The sequence below is a fragment of the Sebastes fasciatus genome, chromosome 13 (genome assembly GCF_043250625.1).
Source record: "Sebastes fasciatus isolate fSebFas1 chromosome 13, fSebFas1.pri, whole genome shotgun sequence".
NCBI classification, from domain to species: domain Eukaryota; kingdom Metazoa; phylum Chordata; class Actinopteri; order Perciformes; family Sebastidae; genus Sebastes; species Sebastes fasciatus.
This window is the reverse complement of record NC_133807.1, coordinates 3799303-3811813: the sequence shown is the minus strand read 5'-3', so window position 1 is coordinate 3811813 and position 12511 is coordinate 3799303. Positions and strand designations below refer to the sequence as shown.

General features: G+C 42.1%; 2 protein-coding genes across 5 annotated transcripts; one reads left to right on the top strand and one right to left on the bottom strand.

The window, feature by feature from the left end:
• Positions 1-985: 985 nt before the first annotated feature.
• On the bottom strand, positions 986-8185 carry yipf2 (Yip1 domain family, member 2). Of its 4 annotated transcripts, none has more exons than XM_074657331.1 (9): positions 8043-8185; positions 7630-7698; positions 6778-6947; positions 6593-6673; positions 6325-6412; positions 4478-4594; positions 4188-4354; positions 2412-2594; positions 986-2322 (listed from the first exon to the last, which is right to left on the bottom strand). In XM_074657331.1, exons 2-9 carry the CDS (start codon positions 7658-7660, stop codon positions 2233-2235), a joined length of 927 nt encoding a protein of 308 aa, XP_074513432.1. In that variant the 5' UTR covers positions 7661-7698; positions 8043-8185; the 3' UTR covers positions 986-2232. The 4 variants fall into 4 exon arrangements, with proteins under 4 accessions (XP_074513432.1, XP_074513430.1, XP_074513431.1 ...); XM_074657329.1 differs by having other exon boundaries at positions 7922-8178; XM_074657330.1 differs by having other exon boundaries at positions 7808-8175.
• Positions 8186-8235: 50 nt separating this feature from the next.
• On the top strand, positions 8236-12137 carry timm29 (translocase of inner mitochondrial membrane 29). The gene is made up of 2 exons (XM_074657334.1): positions 8236-8654; positions 11139-12137. Exons 1-2 carry the CDS (start codon positions 8531-8533, stop codon positions 11783-11785), a joined length of 771 nt encoding a protein of 256 aa, XP_074513435.1. The 5' UTR covers positions 8236-8530; the 3' UTR covers positions 11786-12137.
• Positions 12138-12511: the final 374 nt, after the last annotated feature.

Sequence of the window (12511 nt, the reverse complement as noted above, 5' to 3'; positions counted from 1 at the left end):
TTTCAACACTGCAGAACAGACTCTGTGAGGGCTGGTTATTTTGCGACCATAGCGCAACGTTATCACAACGTCACCTGTTGGCAACGTTGTGACTTACAAAAAATATGACCAAAGTGCAACGTTGGCATTACGTAATGTTTTAGTACTCACTTTTATACAGCCTGTGGCTGAGACACACTAGGGGCATTCTGTCAGAAATCCATAATACATGTCATTAACCTTTATTACACGGCTGTGTTTAATACTCGATTCTAATTGGTCAATCACAGCGTTCTGCGGGCTGTAATTTCTCTATAACAGACCGTTGCTATGGGCGCAGCTCTGATGTCGGACTCTGGAGGACCGTTTTTGTGTCAAATTATTGATTTCTTCAGTAAGTAGCCGCGTAATAACACATTCATATTTATAATGTACAGCTAGCGGGTCATTGTTCCGTTGTCCCCTTCAGGGCGTCGGGGTGCGGAATCACCCTGTCGGCGATTCTTTCACAACAATGACCAGCTCGCTGTACATTATCCCTTACCTTACATATGACAGAATGTTAAAACGTGGTTTGATTAACCAGATTGAACAAACCATTCAGGAGACAGGGGCCCTCAAAGTCGACCTGTATGGGATGACCACCCATTCCTATAGACACAGATATCCTCTTCAAAAATAAGCACATCAGTACGGTTCTCTAATTATCGGAAAAGTTAACAAACAAGGTTATCTACAATTTAAACACATTTGGTGCAAAATAAATATATATGTAAATTATGGGATTTTTTTTGTTCTTAAATCTAAATCCGCAAAAACTATGTAAATTCCATTTTTTTTTTTGTTAGAGGGTAGACACTTCTTTACATCTCCTTTGGTTTTCATGTTGTACCTGTGGAACCCTGGTTACGCTTAAAGTCCCCCCCCTAAAGATCAGAGTAAGCCCTCTACATATACTGAGCGTCATCTTTTCTTGTAAAATGTCCAATGTAATCGGTAACAGCAGTGTTGTCACAAGTTTATTAACCGGTGGGAAAACGTCCTCACCGTGACATCCCTAATACAGCTGCTAAAGGGGTGACTTGTGCATTGGCATTTGACGCCCTGGGAATGAGAAACATCTGGGCACACCCAAACCAGGTGTTTTGTCATCACCTTCTTGGATGAGTACCTTTTTGTTTCAAACCAACAATGGATTTATCAAACTAACAAGTACTGATGTGATGCAACAGCCTGGTGTAACTTATTTTGTTAAAGGTCCCATATCGTGCTCATTTTTAGGTTCATACTTGTATTATGTGTTTCTACTAGAACATGTTTACATGCTGTAATGTTAAAAAAAAACAACTTTATTTTCCTCATACTGTCTGCCTGAATATGCCTGTATTTACCCTCTGTCTTAAACGCTCCGTTTTAGTGCATTTTGACGAAATTGCAACAGAATTGCGTTGCTAGGCAACAGCTTGGGTCCATGTGTACTTCCTGTCAGATGATGACATTCCCATACACTGCAACCAGGAATAAACTGGGACACATTTAGAATGTTTACATTTGAATCTGTGTAAAGGGTCTAAATATTGTAAATTTGTGACATCACAAAATGGCAGAAATCCTGACGGCTTGTTTCAAATGCAGAGTTTCTGAATACGGGCTGTGTATTTCCCTGTGGATTGAGCGTTTCAATACTTTCACAGTATTTACATAGGATTTAAGCCTGCTTTATAATAAAAAAAAACAACATGAAAATCTCACTTTTTTATAATATGGGACCTTTAAGTGTCCATCTGATATCTCGTAAGAAGGAACGGTCGGTCGCAGCATGGTTTCATGATTGTATTTGGTTTAGAAGTCTTACAGTTTTCCCTACTACTGATGAGTAATTCTTAATGTCTTCTTCTAAACTTGTGTCTGAATCTTCGAGGGGAAATCAGTGTTAGAGAAGCCATGCTAGACTGATGCAACCACATCCCGAAACATCACAGTAGAAATGTACAAGTATTGCAGTGAACGAGTGCTACTTCAGTTACAGTAGAACCACCTCAGGATAAATTAGACAAACAACCACACACACGCACACACACACCCATCCCAGCCCTTCATCACATGAGCATTGAACAGATCACGCAATAGCAATAATCAGCATTGCCTCAACCGCCTGTCTATACATGGTTTCATATCTGCATGTGATTCCCAAACACAACAGATACATCCTTCATTTCCTCTCTCCCTGCTGCCAGCACTCCTTTCTGTTGGTCAGTGGGGTTTGGTGGTCAGTGTCGTGTGAATTGGAGGGGATGTAGTGGTCATTGGTGGTACGTGAACTGCTGTCTGGAAGAAGTACATCTGAAAGAAAAGAGAAAAAAAAAAGTACTATTCTGTCAAGGTTAAAAGTGTACAACTGATATGAGGCCCCGTCCACGCGGCCCACTGACCTTACAGCCGATAGCCAGCAGCGTGTGCAAAACCACGATGGTCACGACGGTAGCCACTGCCATCACCTTGGTGTCGTCACGGACGACGGGCCAGAAGGTGAGGACCAGGACTGAGCCAGATATCACCATGGCGATCAGGATCAGTGTCCAGCGCAACCACTCATATGGAATGATCCACAAAACCTGGAGATGACGGGGTTACATTATTGGTTAGTGAAGTCTTCTCAGGGTGCTTTCAGATTTAACATGTTTGGTTCATTTCAATTAAACTCTGGTTCATTTGGTTTGTTTAGGGCGATGTTAAAGCTGTCCATCAAACTCGGGTGCGGACTAAACAACTGGACCGAGTCCGCCTGAAAAGACGGGTCTCAGCAGGACGATTTTAGCATGAATTCAGCTGTACTAGGGCTGCAACTAACAATTAACTATTTTGATAATCAATTAATCTGTTGATTATTACTTTGATTAATCAATTATTAATCAGATAAAAGCAGTTTTTTTTTAATCAGCAACTGATTCCAAAAACAAAAGTTATTCCGTGTGTTCTTGTTAAATGCTCTTTTACTACACAATGGGGATGAAATGTAACTATATGTATATATATATATTTAATCATGGTTGAATATATATATATTTAATCAGGATTATTTATATACATATATATATATATATGTATATATATATATATATTTAATGATGATTAATTGCATGATTGTCCACGAGTAGTCCAGTAAATGCAAAGGCATAATGACAGAGGAAAAAAGATGAGGCCGTTGGGAATATCAACATTTTCCTCAAACTTATTATAAAATTATGAAGATATAATATATATACAATATACAACTAAAATTACAATATATTAATTTACTATGCACCGAAAAATAATTCTCCATGGCCGCCGCCATTTCTGACAACGTCAACAAACACGTCAGAACCCGTGAACTCTGAGCTTTCAGAAACATTCCACTTAAAAGGTCGTGAATACGACATGGGGGCGGGGCGTTCATACGGACTCATCTTCAAATCTATCGAATTGTTAGCCTCTGTGGCTTCTAGACAACGACAGTAACGTTAATATTGCGTTGCGTAGCACCAGAAGGCACCAAACTTTACCTGCCTCGGAGCTTTCAAACAAATCTTTATTGACAACTGATTGACAAAATTTGACTGGTAGTGTGAGCACATAAATCGTAAGTGCTTTGGCTTTACATCGCAAACGATCTACTCCTACTGTAGGAGCAGGAAGTACACAACAACATTTCTAAAATGGTACAGTGTATGCCCAGCTTAACCGAGATGGTTTTAGTGAGTTTTTATTTTTTTTCTGTCGAGTTTGACTGACTGCTTGAACAGCTGATCTCATCTGAAACACACACATACCTAATGTAAGTCTACAGCTACATTAATGAAAGATTCACCGCTTGACATGACTGTCAGAGTCACTCTACTCAACCATAAAATATGGAGGTTGTGCAACGAACTGGCAACCACTCGTTCTGAAGTAAATGTAATGGAACGGGAGGGGACATCTAGTGGCTGAATGTTATCAATTGTACCTTTAATATGACATTTCCGACTGCACTTATCTATCTTTACTGGTCTGATCATGGTTTTTACCAGGTGGAGAGATGGCAAGGTGTTAAAGATGTTCTTCCCCTTGTGTCACCTTTACACTGAAGTTTAAGCCAATACACCCGGTGCTCTATACTGGGATAGTTAGTCTTATTGTGAGCCTGACACCCACTAGTAGAACTCAGGAGAGAGCGATGGACTCACCGAGGTGGGAATATAGATGAAGAGGGAGTAGCCGTAGACACACACGGTCTCCAGGAAGGAATAGCCTCCGATCTGCCTCTCAGTCCCTTGCCGCCAGGTCAGGAAACCCCATAAACCGATCGGCACCAGCCAGGCATACATGAAGATCACTACTGCAGCTATGGTCACTGTTAGCAAAACGCAGGACAGAGAGAGCAGACTCAGCAGGACTCAGTCAAACTAAGACCAACTTCAACTTCAGGTGTATAATATACTGTTCAGCTGAATCAAAGACCACGTGGACGACTGACCTCTGTGGAACTGTGGTCTGTAGTGGTAGGAGGAGTTTCCCATCTCACTGAGGAAGGTGGACAAGTTCCCGCTGATGGCTACTGAGAACACCAGTGTCACACAGATCCAGAATGGACCTACACACACACACACACAGGGAGAGAAGAAGTCACGGAACGGATCAAAACTCACATTGCCTGGAGGACATTGCATAACGCAGAGGTGCTAGCCGTTAAAACTAAACAACACTACAAAAACATGTCATCACAAACTTTCAGAAAGCAGGTTTAACAAACTCTGAGTCTAAGCCGGAACTCGGAGTTGACTAATCCTGAGGAGGGAAACTCAGAACAGCTGACTAGATTCCGATCAATCAACTCTGAGTAGGTTGAACCTGAACATACAAAACAGCCATCATCAATGGAGCTCCGATACCACGATCCACGATTCACCATGGCAACAAGTAGATAAGAGGCAGAGCCTCCATTTTAATCCAGTCGATTAATATGGTCCTCTCTCTAGGTTCATGGTGGAGAGGAGGTCGTGTTGCTCGGGCTCTGGCTCTATCTATCTGGCGTGGAGAGGAGGTTGTGCTGTTTGGGCTCTGACTCTATCTATCTGGTGTGGAGAGGAGGTTGTGTTGCTAAGGCTCTATCTGTCTGGCGTGGAGAGGAGGTCATGTTGCTCTGGTTCTACCTATCTGGCGTGGAGAGGAGGTCGTGTTGCTAAGGCTCCATCTGGTTGGCATGGAGAGGAAGCTGTGTTGCTCTGGCTCTATCTATCTGGCGTGGAGGGGAGGTCGTGTTGCTCTGGTTCTACCTATCTGGCGTGGAGAGGAGGTCGCGTTGCTAAGGCTCTATCTGTTTGGCGATGCCTGGAAGCTGCTTGACATCCTCCTGGATCCACCTTCTCACATATGTTCACATTACATGTATTATTTTTTGTCATATGGATTGTCCATGTTGTATTTTCATTATGTTGTTACTCTGTACACATGACATCTATTGCACGTCTGTTCATCCTTGAAGGGGGATCCCTCCTCTGTTGCTCTTCCTGAGGTTCTAACATTTTTTTCCCTGTTAAAAGGGTTTGTAAAGCCCCCCCGAGGCAAATTTGTGATTCTTGATTTTGGGCTATACAAATAAAATTGAATTGACTTGAATCGATGTAGAGATATTAATGCATGTATATGCTGACTGTGCACATTTATCTTGAATAAAAAGAGCCCGACTAAGAAAGTTTTATTCAGGGTTGTCCATTAATTCATCATTTACCGGACGGACATTTCCTTAACCCTCATCCTACTGACCGGGGTCCCTGCAGACCCCAGAGGTATACTTTGTCATACCTCAAAAGGTGCTTTATTCTATCATTCCAATTTTTCATGACTTTATCAATCAATTTGTTTCTAATGACTTCACATCATTCTTTTTATTTGTGCTTTTTCAAAAGACCAATGTATTGAGGTCCTCGGGGACCCCAGTCTGTAGTCCTTGTATGTTAAATAGGTTGGTAGGGTGAGGGTTAAAGGATGGCTGTAGCCTACATTATGTTTTCAATATATTTGTTCAGCTTTAATCGTCATCTGTAACACTCATACCATTTAGTCGGCTAATCGATTAGTTGATTTAATCGACAGATCTGTGAAACTGAGTTTCTCCACAAAGAATCACACCAAAGCACCACTTTAAATCTGGAGTTTACCAGAGATGTGCTCTTAGAAACAAGTCGGTCGGCATGAAAAAAAAGCATAAAAAACGACTAACCGACCAAAGAAATCTTAGGGGACTGGGACCACAACGTCCGATTAGAGGGGGGCAGCCCTAAATATAACACATTCAGATGGAACACGTCTCCACTGGCTTACCATATAGATCTGGGTTACTTCTGAGGTGGTGTTTGATAAAGTTTCTTCCAGGTAATGGCATCACTGACCCCTTCACTCTGTCCAGTACCTGCATCACATGATGGGGGTGTCAAGCAAAACAACAAACTAAAAGCAATCATCGTGATGAAAAAATGCGTCCATTTATTTCTCTGAGATCGGTTTATCATAAAAGATCACCCGCATGTTATTCAGTAACAACTGCAGCTGTATAAACAGTGTGTTTGTAGAGAGAGGGAGGGGCTCGTACCTGCATTGTGTCAACATTGAAGAAGGACTGATAGTACTCGAAGGTCCAGAAGCCACCGGTTGGTTTCTGTCCTCCTAACAGCTGGAAGCACACACACATCTTTCAGCTGCTGTCCACTCAAAACATCGCGACTTAGTGAGAACTGGTGTCACGGCGACACAGGTCAACACAGATACTTTACGCACCTCTGAACTCTCCTCCTGACCCTCCTCATCATCCGAGAGGTCTAGTTTGACATCCTCTCCTCCTCCTCCTCCTGCTGCTGCTGTAGTGGTGCTGCTGGTGTTGGAGGCAGACATACTGAGTGTGGAGGCCCCCGGGTCTGCAGACAACAGCTCTGCTGCTTCCTCAAACTCTACACACGTGCATCAAGAAACACAGGGAGTTAGTAGTGGTTAGGGCTGGGTATCGTTTTAAAAATGAGAACGCCTGTCTACCAATACCAGTACCATCTCTGAATGTGGTCTGAAAGATCCGATCTCAATGTGTCCTCAATATGTTTATATATATATATATATATATACATAAACATACATATATATATATAACACACAACATATATGTATAATCAGGAGCTATAACCCCATAATTTATTATATCTTTAATTGTGCAATACTGATTTAACAGTGCAATAATTTGGTGCAGTAATTAAGCTGTGCAATAATCTGGTTCACTCCGGCATTAACACTGCATTTATTTATACACTACATTTAAACTAATATTCTTATTTTACACTATTCTTGCATTCTTATAAATGCATGCATTTATATTATTTGCATAGATCCTATTTTTCAGCATTATTATTTGCACTGTTGTTATATATATATATATATATTTCGTATTTGTATTTTCTCATGATTTCTCTATTTTTATATATTTATATTTATATTCTAGAACGGGAGCAAAACGTAACTCAATCGAGGATTTGAGGAGGGAATAGAGAAAAGCAAAGCCAGGCAGATGGAGAAGAAAGAGTGTGGGCAGAGAAAACTAACAAACACTGACAGCTGAGAGGATTAAATGACTTCAGTCTTTACCTTGGAACTGTAGATCATTAGGACTGGCCATTGCCTCAGTGATCCAACAGCAACCTCATCCACGAAGACCTGGAGAAGATGAGCACTGAGGTAAAGGTGCGTTCACGTACTGCAGGCTAGTACCACATCTCTTTACAGAGATCAAGCATCTGTTCATTTAGCCAAGCAGCAAGCTCACCTATCAAGTTAATTGTAATATACAGTTAAAAGTTCAGTAATGTCAAAATGTCATCAAGACAAGTTACAGTCCTGCCCGTAGCTTTGTCCTCCACCCAGAGACAGTTAAACCGACCTGTCCGCAGCAGGATGTCCCTGATGATGATGGTGATGACAGCTAGCTAATAGCAGCTAACGTTAGGCTAAAGTCGCCCTCCCACTCATTAGTTTGAACATGTGAAAGGTAGCTGACTTACATAAATGACAACGCAGTCCGTGAAGGTTTAATAAACCGATATAAAGTAGTCCCACACACTGCTAACACCTGTCTTTAATAACTAGCGACCTGCTGTGTCTGTCAGTTTGCTGCTCTGGACCTGGTCAGCATGACTTCCGGTACACGTCACCACGTAAACAAAGATGTCACGTGAACCATATCTTGTTTGTTGATTAAAATATAACATACGGTGTATTGCACAGTTATGCGACACATTCGATTCCTTTCCAATATAAAACAAAAAAAAAAATTCACATTTGTATAATTTTGTTACGAATACACTCTCTGTTCAAGTGACAGCGAGAGGAACGTTTGCGAGGTAGAGTTTTCTGTCGGAAGATTAAAAACGATGCACCGTTAGGACGCCATGTTGGCTTCACGTGAGCTGCCGTCTTCTTGTGAGGCAGCATGCTGGTTGTGCGTGAAGGTGACCGGAGACCGTGTAGCCGGTGACTGAATTCAGTTGAAATGGCTTCGTTGCGTGTGGTGAGGAGGACGTTCTCCGCGGCGGTAGAAGCAGCAGCAGCAGCAGCTCCGGTACCGGTACCGGTCACAGGCAGCAGATGGGACCGACTGAAGAAGAGTAAAGCGGGTGAGACACCGAGTCAGCTAACGTTAGCTAGCTGGTTAGTTAGTGTAACGTTAAGGTTACAGGGACACCCCTAGCGTTAGCTTTCGACATACACGTTAAAGGTCCCATATTGTAAAAAGTGAGATTTTCATGTCTGTTATATTATAAAGCAGGTTTAAGTGCTTTATAAATACTGTTAAACTATCAAAACACTCAATATACAGAGAAACACACACAGCCCGTATTCAGAAATTGCGCGTTTGAAACAAGCCGTTAGGATTTCTGTCCATTTGTGATGTCACAAATATACAATATTTAGATTATTTCACAGTTTTAAACATAAACATTCTAAATGTGTCCCAGTTTATTTCCTGTTGCAGTGTATGTGACTGACATCAGCTGACAGGAAGTAAACATGGACCCAAACTGTTGCCTAGAAACGCAATTCTGTTGCAATTCCGTTGAAATGCACTCAAACGGAGCGTTTCAGACAGAGGGTAAATACAGGTATATTCAGGCAGACAGTATAAGGAAAATAAAGTTTTTTTTAACATTACAGCATGTAAACATGTTCTATTAGAAACACAAAATACAAGTATGAACCTGCAAATGAGCACGATATGGGACCTTTAAGGTAAACATTAGGTTCTCCTACTGCCCAGGTCACTGGTGTTTTTAGAAGGGAAATATTCTCACTTGTCATTAGCTACGCTTGTAGTTAACGTTACTGTATCATTGTCATTTAACATCAGCAGATGCTAAATAACAGTTAAATAGGTTTCCTTCAAAATGTTGCACTCTTGTGTAACGTTAGTTGTTGTCAATCATGTCATGGCTGTCATGTGTTAGCACATAATAACCACATAGCTTGTGACGTACATTAACATTACAGCATGCTTTATCGTAGAGCATGTGGTGTCAAACTCATTTTAGCTCAGGGGCCACGTAGAAGTCCAATTTGATCTCAAGTGGGCCGAACCAGTAAAACCATTGCATGGCAACCTATAAATAATAACACCTCCAAATCCCCCCTTCCCGTCAGTGAAAAGAAGTATAAGTACATTCTGAAAACGTCCACAATTAACGAACAATCCATCTACAAAGGTGCTGTGAACACACCAAACACACTGGCTTACCATTTAGCTCTGTAAAGACATAGGATCTGGTCCGTTTTCTTAGAAAACCCCAACACTCTGTGTCCACTTTTCTCCGTTTTGACAAAGATATTTTCCACCGGCGGCTCCTGTATGAACAGAAGCTTGATAGTGTTGTGTCACGTAGCTTGGGCGCTATTAAGACAGCGCGACCCCCAAATAGGAATTGCAGTGCATGTTATTATAAAATTGAAATTATTGACTTTTTACACTTTGCAAAGTCATCCTGTGGGCCAGATTGGACCCTTTGGTGGTCCAGTTCTGGCCCCCGGGCTGTATTTTTGACACCCCTGTCTTAGAGAAACCAGCGGTCCTGTTTTTGTCCCTGAGCAGTGAGGTCACTTCCGTTCATGTCAGCTCCCCCATCAGACAGGAGGAAGGATCCTGTGCTGCCCAGTTTGGGTGCTGGCTGCTTTAGATGCCATGCACTTCCTGGGAGATTCTCCAGGAAACATTAAATAGGACAGAGAAACTGGGTTTTTGCCAGGACGGTTAATCAAAACCATCATGTTATTACTATGTTGAATTAGTATGGATTTTTAGAGAAGTAAAAGCTAGGGCTTTTATCAGAATGTGTACATTACAGTATAGAAATGCTACCCATTTAGAGGTCATTGTTAAAAGGTGTTTGTATAGGTCCAACGAGTGTGAGAAAAGTAATTATTTTCCTGTTGGGTCATGAATCAACCATGTTCTCCTTCTAAGATAAGTGGTTGGGGTTTTATTCCAAACCCCTACAGCAGCTGGTTGCTCTGATGAGCTCCTCAACACTGAAATCAGCTGTAAATATCACACAATGAAGATGAATCTTGCTATTAGCATATTATTTAAGATTCTCAAATATCCAATATCACACTACATAAACATCAAGCATGGTGTTTTCCAAAAAAACAAAACATTTTTATTACATATTTGTCAACTACCTAATATCATCCGAGGGAAATTATCACGGGAGTAAAGTAAAAACAAAACAGAAATTCAACTAACGTTAGTCTAACGTAGTTTTAAAATGTTTTTCCGTATGTTTTCATGCATGAAAAGAGCCCAAATGAACCCTGTAGGTGGACTACTTGATTACTATCAGCAGGTTATTTAAACAGCGTTTGTAGAGGAATGATTCTGTCCCAAGTTGTTTGATCACTATCAGCGGTTGATCTCTGTATTATTGCTCTACTGTTTATATTGAAAATGAGGAGAGAAGCAGCAGGTTAAACCACTGTTCATTTAACTTGAATAGAAGTTGGTTTATTATATTTTTAATATAACGTGCGTGCGTGCGTGCGTGTGTGTTTGGGACACCAGGCAGCACTCAGTGAACTTTCTTGTGCTTCATTCTTCCGTCTCCCTGTAGTTGTGTGGTGTCGTGGCCTGCTCTCTGACTACAAAGAGGCCTGTCGGGAGGTGGTCGTCGGTTCGTGGGAGCGACCGTTCAAAGCCTCCGTGTACGCCTCTCTGCTGGGCGGGGCCTGGGCCTGTTTCTACACAAAACCCGACCGCTCGTCTTTCGAAGCCACCCTGCTGGAGTACTCCAACCAGCTGGGCCTGCTGTCGCCGTGGATCCGCAACGGGACCTCCGACGGCCACGTGCAGAGCCTAGTGAAACTTCGCAACGAGGGCCGGCTCCAGCACGCCAGCCTGTTTCTCCTCTCTCTGGTTTACCGCGCCGACTACGACCCGGACGCGACGCTGTACGAAGCCAAGTGCTCCAACCTGTGGGTACCCTGGAGGGAGCTCCCTCAGCGGGTGCTAGACGTGGGCTTCGTCGGCCGCTGGTGGGTGCTGGACTCGAAGATGAAGGACTACGACGTGAACGAGGACGAGTTCAAGCACCTTCCGGCGCACATGCAGGTGACGTTACCGCCCAGCGTTCAGGAGGTGGAGAGGAGCGAGAGGTTGCACAAAGAGTCCTGGTTAGCACTGACAGTGGAGGAAGAGGAGGAGAAGGAGAAGGAGAAGGAGACCCATGTAGCGGACAGAAAGCAGGAGAGTCAGGCTTGAGTCTGTATCCTCTTTCACTGCTCGTATTTGGCTGCGTGGACATTAAAAACATGCTGGATACAGAACTGTACCAGGGTAGTTATTCTCATTTCATACATCATGCATCATGTTGGAATCAACAAACCACTTTTAGCTGACATTTTTCAGCTATGAACTGTCCAAACTGTTTACTGTACTGTTTAATAAGGAAAGAGGAAACATCCACAGCTTTGTCTCGTCAAAGTAAAAGCAGCCCTTCAAATTCGTTAGCTATGTTTTTATTTATTCCAAACTTTTTTTTTGTATGACAAAAAAGTAATGCACATCATTTATACCATAAACCATATGTCAATAAATCTGTCAATTATCTCCAGATATGTTACCATTGTTTAATCTCATTTGTCTCACAACTCCCAACAACATTTATACCGACCTTCAGCCTTTAACTTTAAGGAATTTAAAGACGCAAACGTAAGTTAGATATCAATGTGTGATGCCTGTTTGTCCACCTTTTTAGTGTACCCACTTCCCTTCAGACTGCCTTGTTGTCTTCTACTTAATTTTAGTAAGCTATTTTCCTTTTGCTGCCTTTTTCTCTATTTCCTGTAGCTGTGGGTGTGAAGAGGCCTTTCTACTCTCATTCTGACACCCATGTTTCAAATAACCCAAATGCTTTATGCTGCTACAGTGAACTCCATTTGTAGCTGCAATATCAATAAGATAAGAAATTCCTTTTTTAGTTCCGCA

Bases quoted from the DNA above. Each gene is read 5' to 3' on its own strand.
- yipf2 (XM_074657331.1), bottom strand. From the start codon at position 7,660: ATGGCCAGTCCTAATGATCTACAGTTCCAAG. The intron at 4,595-6,324 runs GTAAGCCAGTGG...GTGTGTGTGTAG, and splicing joins AAGTAACCCAGATCTATATG to GTCCATTCTGGATCTGTGTG. The intron at 4,355-4,477 runs GTCAGTCGTCCA...TTTTGCTAACAG, and splicing joins CAGACCACAGTTCCACAGAG to TGACCATAGCTGCAGTAGTG.
- timm29 (XM_074657334.1), top strand. From the start codon at position 8,531: ATGGCTTCGTTGCGTGTGGTGAGGAGGACGTTCTCCGCGGCGGTAGAA. The intron at 8,655-11,138 runs GTGAGACACCGA...GTCTCCCTGTAG, and splicing joins ACTGAAGAAGAGTAAAGCGG to TTGTGTGGTGTCGTGGCCTG.